The sequence below is a fragment of the Myotis davidii genome, unplaced genomic scaffold (genome assembly GCF_000327345.1).
Source record: "Myotis davidii unplaced genomic scaffold, ASM32734v1 scaffold458, whole genome shotgun sequence".
Lineage (NCBI taxonomy): Eukaryota > Metazoa > Chordata > Mammalia > Chiroptera > Vespertilionidae > Myotis > Myotis davidii.
Genome location: NW_006289819.1, coordinates 3,113,266 through 3,123,751, shown reverse-complemented (window position 1 = coordinate 3,123,751; position 10,486 = coordinate 3,113,266). Strand labels below are relative to the sequence as shown.

General features: G+C 46.2%; 1 protein-coding gene across 4 annotated transcripts in view; it reads right to left on the bottom strand.

The window, feature by feature from the left end:
* The window catches only part of ST3GAL3 (ST3 beta-galactoside alpha-2,3-sialyltransferase 3), a 150,423-nt gene that overhangs the window by 61,148 nt on the left and 78,789 nt on the right, over positions 1-10,486 (bottom strand). For 3 of the 4 annotated variants that reach the window (XM_006762621.2, XM_015563191.1, XM_006762622.2), the window contains one exon: positions 6,693-6,785. In XM_006762621.2, coding sequence (XP_006762684.1) covers positions 6,693-6,785 — 93 coding nt within the window. Of the gene's footprint in view, positions 1-6,692; positions 6,786-8,165; positions 8,252-10,486 lie in introns of those variants that run through there. The other variant, XM_006762623.2, reaches the window with a different exon arrangement.

Genomic DNA, 10,486 nt, shown 5'->3' with positions numbered 1-10,486 from the left:
ACAGCAGACAAGAGGATCCCAAGAATCAAGTCAAAGATTTGAAATGCTGCAAGGTATTCTTTAAGAAGAGGAAGAAGAAAAAGGTAAAGATAAAAATTGTGAACAGCAAATACATATCTATCAACAAGTGAATCTAAAAATCAAGTGAATAAAAAATCTGATGAACAGAGTAAACTGGTGAATATAATAGAACCAGGGGCATAGAAAGGGAGTGGACTGACAATGCTTGGGGGAAAGGGGTGTGGTGGGTGCAGGAAGAGACTGGAAAAAAATCGTACACCTATGGATGAGGACAGTGGGAGGCAGGTAAGAGCAGAGGGTAGGGTGGGAACCGGGTGGAGGAGAGCTATGGGGGGAAAAAAGAGGAACAACTATAATAATCTGAACAATAAAGATTTAATTTAAAAAAAAGAAATGGAAGCTCTTTGTATACAATGTGTCTTATACAATGCTTGGGCATCTAGCCCTAAAAAAGTGTCTGGCACATAGTAGGTGCTCAATGAAGATATGCTGAATGAGTCCCAGCCAGTGTGGCTCTGTTGGTTGAGTGTCATCCCATGCACCCAGAGATCACTGGTTTAATTCCTGGTCAGGGCAGATGCCTAGTTTGTAGGCTTGATCCCCAATAGAGGGCATGCAGGAGGCAGTGGATCAGTGGTTCTCTCCCATTGATGTTTCTCTCTCTCTCTCGCTCTCTCTCGTCCTCTCTTTCTCTAAAATCAATAAAAACATATTCAAAAAAAGATACGTTGAATGAATGACATGGTAGCTATTATCACTAGGTTTATAAGAGAGTAGAGTTGATGTGGCAACTTGAGTATGATTAAATAGTGATATAAAGGAGTCAGTAAAGAGAATGAAGATCTAAGTTTCTGGTTCTTCAGGTCCAAGATCCAGGAGAGGCTGAGGAAATCAGAGGAGGGGGAAGGGACTGACCTCATAGAAGAGATATTCTAGAGCAGTGATGGCGAACCTTTTGAGCTTGGCGTGTCAGCATTTTGAAAAACCCTAACTTAACTCTGGTGCTGTGTCACATATAGAAATTTTTTGATATTTGCAACCATAGTAAAATAAAGGCTTATATTTTTGATATTTGTTTTATATATTTAAATGCCATTTAACAAAGAAAAATCAACCAAAAAAAATGAGTTCATGTGTCACCTCTGACACGGGTGTCATAGGTTTGCCATCACTGTTCTAGAGGGTAGAAGTGACAGGACTCAGTGACTAATTGGATAGTTGCTTGAGAAAGGAAGGAGAAAGAAAGACTCCCGGATTTTTGGCTCAGGTGACAGAGTGATGGATAGTGGTGTCATTCAGTGAAACAGGCAACGTGCTTGGACTGATCTGATTTACTGAAAATTCAATGAGGTGGAGATACTAATGTTGAGACGTTGGAGAGTCATCCAAGTGGAGCTGTCCAGCAGGAAGTTGGGTGTTTGAGTCTACAGATCAGGAGAGGTCTGGGCTCAAACAGATTTGGGAGTCATCAGCACACACGTGTTAGCTGAAGCAGTGGAGGGAGAAGGGAGCCATAATGGCAGACATCAACAGTTAAGGGTGGGCACAAAAGAAGGAGATTGTTTGCAAAAGAGACTGAGAAGGAACAATCAGAGAAGTAGTAGAACTGGAAGGGAGCTTGGACAAAGACTTTATGAGGAGAGTTTCAAATGCTCAAAACGGAGGAAGAGATGTCAAAATAAAAAGGAGAAGGTCTATCCACTGGCTGTGTCAGGTAGTCCTTTTGGTGACCTGGACTAGAGCACTGCAGGGAGGGGAGAGTGGGAGAGGAAGCTAGACTATAGACATGAAGCGTTAGCGGGATGTGAGGAAGCGGAGAAAGCAATTATAGCAAGCCTTCTGCACACGCAGGGGTGGGGCGGGGGCTCAGTTTGCTCCTGGTATGGAAGGACAGTGATTCTGTAGAAGTGGACAGTGCTCTGCTCTCCTCTGTAATTTATGGTACAGGACAAGCTTAGCAAGGATGCCTCTCAATCTTAGCTGCGCCCTCCCCGCCTCCCCCTCCCCCAGTGCTGCAGTGATAAAAGTCCCAGGATCCTTTTCTGGAATGGCAGAGAGGGAGGGGTTTTGGAATGTGGGGATACCAGACATCCAGCTACCCTGGCCAGGAGCCCACAAGCTCTCAAAGCCCCCAGGGCAGTGTAATAGGCCTCCTGTACCTTCTCACGCGAGGGTCCTAAAACAGGCAGCTGGGACTCTGTCAATACTCCAGACGTGCTGCCTCAGAGAGCTCAGAAAGGTTTCAAAAGCCATCCTTGTGCTCTGGGGAATTCATCCAGTTTGGACCATGCAATGACTCCTCAGCAGTGAGAATCACAGACACACACAATCACAGATAAACACCATGCACCCTGGCCTTCCTAGAGCAAAGTGTGTCTTAGGAGAAGTGAGGCTTTCCTTTCGTAGAGCTGTAGCAATTCTACATTGATACCTCATTTGCCACCACCAGGCATCTGGTAGACCTCTGCACTTTGACAACTAGCCAGCCTGCCATGAGATGGCAGCCGGGAGAGGACGCAGAATGCAGCAGGTAAGCGTGTGGAGTCTGTGGTTAGAGGGCTTGGGTTAAAACTTGGCTTCATCACTTCCTATCGGTGTGACCTCAGGCAAATCGCCTGGCTTCTCTACCCCTCCATCTCCCCCGATTTAAAAAAGGATTAATAACAATACCTATCTCATATGATTGTTGGAAGTATTAAAACAGGAAAAAAAAACAATAGGAAAAGGCCTTAACATAGGACCTGATACATCAATATGGATCCATCACTAGGTGTTAGCTATCCTGGTGGCTGCTGCTGGCAGTGCTCCGCAGCATGGCCGTGGTCGGGTTGGGTTCTGCTTCCGGCTGAAGGTGTCTGCCAAGGGCTTTGAGCCTGTGGGTGCCGCACTTGCTCCCAATGCTGAGTGGCCCCTCTGGCCACCATCTAAAAGACATGATACTCAATCTTTCACCAAAGCACAAAAAAAGCCACTCGAACACATGGAGCAAAGCATTGCCAGGAAAACGGGTGTGTCGATTAAGGTTTTATGAGTTGTATTTTTTTCTTTAAACCTACAGTGCAAAATGTTTACCTTGACCTATCTGAAATCTTTATTTCTTTCTAAAAAACTTACCTGATTATAAAAAAAGTCATTGAGAAGATGACAATTCACTTAGTAAGTGTCTAACAATTATGCTGAAGCGATCTTACATTTATAGCCCCAAGATATATCATCTCAATTCATCCTCTTGACTAATGAGTTAAGTAATGCTCAGACTTTCCAAAGATCACACAGCCTGTTAAGATATGAGAACTTTCTGTCTCCACATCTCAAGTCTTTCCAATCTACTGTGCATTGGTATGTGTCAAAATAATTATTTTTTTTCTAGTAACTCTCTCCATGGGAACAGTGTTTTATCAACATTCCTCACACCCTCACTTTCCTGAGGGCAGATATTAATATCCATTCATAAAACAAACAATAAGTGCCTACTATGTGCTAAAGGCTCTGCTAAGTGTTGGCATCCATGAATGTCTCTATTCTAAGAAGTGCAGAACCTACTATGGTAGAAGAAACATCAACAAATTATAAATACAATGAAGAGCTATGTATGTAGCACTGGTAATACAGATTGAGAAAAGAGTAACTGGGTGCATGCAAAGGGGTGGAGGTCACAGACGACTTTTCCATTCCATGAGACCAACAGATGAAAGGCCTCAATCCAATGTTTAGAGCAGAGAAGATGCTCAATAAATTTGAGTTCCTTTGGATCTTCTGCCCAAAGATGTATCCAGGCAGGCAAGTTTCAATAAGGAATGAAAGGAGGATCTCCCAACAGAGAGCACAAACATGTGAGAGGGAACAAGCCGGCTTCCCAGAGGAGCAGGACTCTGTAGCCTGGACCACAGGGCACATCAGCATCCCTTCCATTACCACTGCCTGATCCACTACCTGTGCGCAGGTGTGGGAGTCAGTGACTGGGTGAGCACAAGGAGGAAGGAGGCTTAGGATGGAGTGAGAGTGAAATAAGGTTGGGAAAAAAACAAACCAATAAAAACAAAAGAAGAACAAAAACCCCACCTGTGGGACTGATGGTATAATACATGTAATTGGAACCCTAAGAAGGGAGGTGGGACAGAAAAAAATATTTGAAAACAATGTCAACACTCCCAAATTTGATTTTAAAAATGAAGTATGGATCCATAGATCCAAGGAGAAAAATAAACACAAGCTAGGGTTTGTAAGGAAAACCATAACAAGATCATTATAATTAAATTACTGAAAATCAGTGATAAGAAGAAACACTCAAAAAGCAGCCAAAGGAAAATAAAAACATTATAAACAAAGTAAAAACCTACTAGAATAGCTAAAACTAAAAACACTGATGACACCGATGTAGAAAACCTAAAACTCTCATATACTGCTGGCAGGAAAGCAAAATGACGTAGTTAATTTTTAAAAAGTTTGCAATTTCTTATATAAAGTGAAGCATGCATCCTGTACACAAATGTGTATAGTGGCTCTATTTTAATAGCTAAAAACTGGAATTAACTCAAGTGTCTTTTGAGTGCTGAATAGATAAACAGACTATATGACATCCATACCAGGGAATACTATTTAGCAACAAAAAGGAACAACAGATACAACACATGAGTGAATCTCAAATGCATTTTAAAAAGTGAAAGAGGCAGACTCAAAAGGCTACGTACTGTATGATCCCATTTACATGAAATTCTGGAAATATTATAGGGACAGAAAACTGATTAGTGGTTATCAGGGCCGGCGGTTGGGGGGTCAGGGGAAGGTTAAGTGTAAAGGAGCACAAGGAAACTTGGGGGGATGCTGACAGAAATGTTCTATTGATGGTTATGCAATAGGCATGCATTTACCCAATTCACACAACTACACTAAGAAGCCATTTTTACTGCTTGTAAATTACACTTTAACAAACCTTATTTTTACTAAAAGTATGATACATCCCTACAATTATATATTATGAAATTATTTTAAAAATAAGATGGATCCATTTATACTGGTCATAGGATAATCTCTAACATACACTGTTAGGAGTAAAAAGCAAGATACAGAACAATAAATACAGTATGTTCCCATTTATGGTAATACTGACTATCTCTGGGGAAGGGACCTAGAGTGGGAGTATATATCCTTTGGCCTGTTTGAGTTATTTACTTTTTTTAAATCGCATGCTCACAGTACTTTCAATTAGAAAAAGTAAAAGAAACTATTTACAGGTCAAGGAAACTCACAGGTGTCTGGCCCAGAGGACTGAGAAAACACAGGTAAGAATATGGAACATAGTGCCAGATACTTAAGAGGTGCTCAGTAAATAGCTGGGGGAAGCAAAATATTTGGAATCAATTCAGAGGCAAATCCAGGACAATCTGAACACCAGATTTTCAGCCAGAAGGGCCCCTGTTTTACACAAGTAGCTGAGTTTGTATCGCTCAGTTAGAAAAAGAAAAGGAGCATAAAACCTGCATATCCTGGATTTATGCTTGGGCAGGCTTTATGTTTCTCAGCACCCTTGTGCAGCACACTCTGTGCCCTAACCGCAGCCTTCAAAGGGATGGTGTGCAAGCCCTTTCCCCAGAGAGCGCAGCCCACCCCAGGGCTGCTCCGGTGGCCCAATAGCTATTCATATTCCCAGAGGGTCCTGAGCAGCCTCTCCCCTGCCCCCCAGGTCAGACACTCCCATAATTTCCTGAAGAAACGAAATCACCCTGACAGTCTCCCTGTGCTCCAGGGTGCAGACAAGACAATCTCCGCACGTCAGGCCCAGCTCCACACGAAGGCTTCAGTAAAAGAAAACCCGAAAGGAAAAGGCAGGTCAGCAACCAAGGCCCCGCGGCAGCATTTGGTAAAAGGAGCTCCCAGGGTTTGGCACAGCTTTGTTCAGCAAGCCTGTGATCAAGGGAATCAGGAATCCAGAATGCAGAGTGGACAAGGAGAGATGGTGTCAAAATAGCCAGTCTCAGAGACTCCTCTTCGATCCCTGCTTTATTTGGCCTTGCCGCTCCTAGCTTCCAAAAATGTTTGACCATTGCCCTGGCTGGTAGGCTCAGTTGGTTGGGCATCATTCCAGTTCAATTCCTGGTCAGGGCACATGTCTGCCCGGGTTGCCAGCTCAATCCCCAGTAGTGGGGGCGTGCAGGAAACAGTCAATCAATGTTTCACTCTCACATTGATGTTTCTCTCTCTCTCTCCCACTCTTTTCTTCTCTCTCAGTAAAAAACAACAACAAAACAAACAAACAAAAAAACCTTTAAAAATTAAAATAAATAAATAAACAGTTTGGTCACTGATACTATAACTAGGCTCTCCTGTACTATGACTGGGCCACTGCCTTGCCTGGCTGCCTCTGGGTGCCTGGTTTCCGCAGGGCAACCACACAGGCTCTCCCTCTGCCTCTCCCACAGAACAAGCTGTGCAGGTAGGTGAACAGGGGATGCGATACAGCAAGGGCACGGAGTGGGATTGGGGTGGGAACCAACTAAAAGCAAAGTCCTTTCCAGGGACCCACAGACTCAAGGACACAGAAGGGAAGTTACGACAGAATCTTGTTTCCTCTGGAGCACATCACTTGCCCTGAGGGCAGGGTTTCTGACTCCCACGCCAGGGACCAGGCAGGCTGTCTCAGTGGTGGTGGTGGGAAGAAAGGGGGCGCTTACCGGGGGAAGATGGCAGTCATCAAGGCTGAAGCATAGCCAGGCTTGCAAGCTCCCTCTGAGAAGTTGGCGTACTTGGTGGCTAACTCCGCAGGCCTGTGGGAGGAGAAGGAGAGTCACAGCCTGCCAGGCACGCAGCAGTCAGGGGGTTGCTGGTTTGTGAAGAGCTGTAGGTGTTAAGCCTTGAATAAAGCTTCATTCCCTACCATCAGCATATAAGTCCTTCTTCTGCACCAAGGCTTCGGGGGGGGGGGCAAACCCCCCCCAAAATCAAAAAGCCCTAAAGGACTAGGTAGATAAATAAGCAAGGCCCATCCTGGAACTTGGTAAAAAGAACTCACTGGGTTCACATAGATTCTCTGCAGTCACCCTGATACCGAGGAAATCAGGAACTCCATCCAGGCTCCCAGACGGGGAAGGTAGAGCCTGGACACCTGAAGAGAGAGCTGCTCAGACTTCGGTCAAGTCAGCGGCACTGCCCTTTCCACATCCTTCTATATGCCCCAGGCCAGCCTCATCTGCCTCGATGCTTCCAGCCGTGGGAGCCACGCAGGGTGCCCTGAATACAGGTCATATGTACGCTGGGGCTGCTTACTGTGACCGTCAGACATTCAGCTGAGAAAGCTCTCGTGCTCTTCTATTCTCTCTGCCTGGAGTGTTCTTCCTTGTCCTCCTCTACTTGGCTATGCCCACTGGGTTTTCAAGACTAAGCTCCGATGTCAACTTCAGTGGGAGTAATTCCCTGACCTCCAGACTGCCCCCCGCCACCCACACTACATGCTAACTCCCATCAGCACTCGCTGTCCTGTGCCGTCATTGTTGGTAGCATGTCTCCCTCTTTACACTGTAATTTCCTGAGCTCAGTCTGATTGAACCCTGCGCCCCAGTACCTTACACAGAAATGGGCAAACAAAGACGCTTATAATTTTATTAAGGAACAAAAAGACCCCGAAAGTCTCACTGTACTTGGACTGGAGCCAAGACAGTCTTGGGAACCCACAAGTCAGAGATGGCGGAGTATTTTTCAGGAGACTTGTGTGTTTCAGCCCTGGCTTTGTTGCCATGTGACTGCAGACAAGTCACCTCGTACCTTTGGGCTTCAATGCCTTTGTGTGTTCAGTGTGGGGCTGGAGTAGTTTAGAGAAAACTACATGGGAAGACGAGGATACTTTCAGTGACTGTTGGGGCTGGAGGCCCTGCCTGCTGGGGCAGCTGAGGAAGTCCCGGCTGGCTGCCAGTTCCCAGTCCCAGCCTCCCCCCACCTCCGCCCTTGGACCTGCTGCCAAAACTGATCACTCTGATGCCCAGATGCTCTACTGTGCTGGGGCCGTGTGGCAAATTTCCCTTAGGGCTGCCTCCCGCAGGGACTGGGTGGGGTCATATAAGGTGGTGGTGTTGGGGGGGGAGGGGCTGGCACCTGCACTAGATAGCCAGACACAATGGGGCACTGCCTATCATAGGCCACGTATGACTTACTCATGTGCCCCTGAGGGCCTAGCCCAGGGTGGTACACAGAGTAACTGCTCAGTGAATTTAGACAAACTCATCTTTATCCACGTGCAATTTCTTCTAGAAGTCCATGTATTTTTTAGCCGTCCCTACCAATGAAATTTAAAGCCTGAAATGAAAAAGCAAATGAGGAGTGACAGGCCAGGGCAGGGACTTTATTTGGTAGGCAAAAGAAAGTCAAAGGCTTAATAAGAAAATTTACATAACAATATTTTTCTTATGGAAACAACTCTATTTCAGAAACAAAATGTCAACTACATTTCAATTACTAAACTTACTGGAAGCTTTGGACTAGGCACAGTGATGAAAACTATAGATTTTGTAAATTACTCCTCTCAATAGCCATGTGCTATTAATTATTAATTTATACACAAGCTCAGGAAGATGAAGAGACTTATCCAAAATCACACAGCTAGTAAGTGACAGATGCTGGATTTGAACCTGTTTCTAACACCAGTGCAGGAGCTCTTAACATGGCATTGCCAGCAGCGTGGATCGCAGTAAATGCCACCACAGGGAAGCGGAGTCTAGGGCTAGTGCGCAAGTGGCAGTGAATCTGGAGATGAGAAGAGGGTCAAAAGTGTGTATGTGAGCAGCGAGGCAGCATGAGTCCCTCATATTCTTGTCTCCCGATCCCCCACCACCTGCCTGCCCACCTTGTACAGTGGATACCTGCGGTCCTCCTGCATTCTAGAAAGTTTCACAGAGACTATGAAAGATGAGTGACAGTTGCCTCTTTAACACAGTGCACTGCGTAAATACACGTACAATAAGAGATATACCTTTGGCCACCTCTTTCCTCTCTAGTTTACACCATCAACTTTTGGCAAGGTGCTTCAAGAATAAGGGCTATGGGACAGTCCAGGGTCCATGGGCTCAGGTCACCTTTGGTAGAGAAGAGGGAGCACCCGCAAGACAGAGCACGGGGAGCCAGAACCCGGCAGGAAAGGCTCTTCCCATGGCAGTGCAAGGTAGTCACACAGCAAGGATGATCGGCTCTATACACCCCTCTGCCCCCGCCCAATTCAAAAAGCAACAGTAACTTCAAAAACACAGGGCCCTGGGTACAGTGGGTGGGTCAGATTATTACCAAATTAAAATGCCTTAGACGTGGCCTCCTGACTATCCCAGTAAGAGAAGAATAGGGGGAGTGTTGGGAACTCTGAGTCATACAGCAGGCTGGGACCCCTGGGGCAGTTGGCGGTCAAAACCACCAAGACTAACAGTCGCCAGCTCCCCGGGGCCAGAATGGTTAGTTTCTCTAAGGCACTCACACTCCAAATGCCAGGAGGCCCCCACAGATGTCTGATCCAATCATGCAGCCCTTGTTCTTCTCAGACTCTGCAGCTGGCCTTTCATTTCGGGAGCTTTAGCATTTCAAACAGTAAGAGCACCCATTGTCCCACACACGTGACTGCCAAGCCCCTGGGGTGAAGAGGGGAAACCGCTGCACTCTCACGAGGAAATCCAGATGGACAGCCTGGAATCTGAAAGGAGGAACCAGACCTCACTACCCCGCTTTACTCAGAAGCACCACGTTGAAGGAATCAGGCCAAGCAATGGGTTGTAAGAAGCGCAGGATCTGGAATCAGAAGCCTTCTCAGGGGACACCTGCGAGCTGTGTGGCCTTGGGCAAGCGATGGAAAATCGGATCCTCAGCTTCCTCATCTGCAAATGGGAACCCCTCCGGTCCCAGGGATCTTGGGGGGATGTGGTGAGAAAGCCCACGTGGAGGGCAGCACCACACATGTGCTGTGAGAGAGGAGGTGGCAGCGGCTGGCAGCCAGGCTTTGAACACTTGGCTCAAGTTGGGGTTCTGTCACCGGGAGAGTCACTGGGTGATTTCCAGTGGAAGAGTGCATTTTAAGGCTCAACATCTGGGAGACAAAGAGTAGCTTTAGCATTTAGCACTGCTAGAGGAGAGAGTGTGATGGCTCAGTTGCCAAGGGAAGGAAGTATCTCAAGAAGGACAGAGGGACCAGCTGTGTCAAACAGAGGGGTAGGCCTGGTGTGGCCCCAGGACTGACCGCTGGATTGGGCAACATGAGGTTACTCCAGACCTTGAAAAGAGCTGTTTCACTGGAGGGGTGAGGGCGAGGAGACGAAATGCTTATTTCATTGGATTTAAGAGAAACGGAAGAGGAGACATGGAATATAAACTGGAGTTTTGCTAAAAGGAAGACAGAAATGGGGCAATTAGCTGGAGGAGAAAAGCAAGGAAATATTTTCGCATGTTTATAAGCTGCTCAGAATAAGAGAAAACTCATGAGTAGTTGAGGGAACAGCTG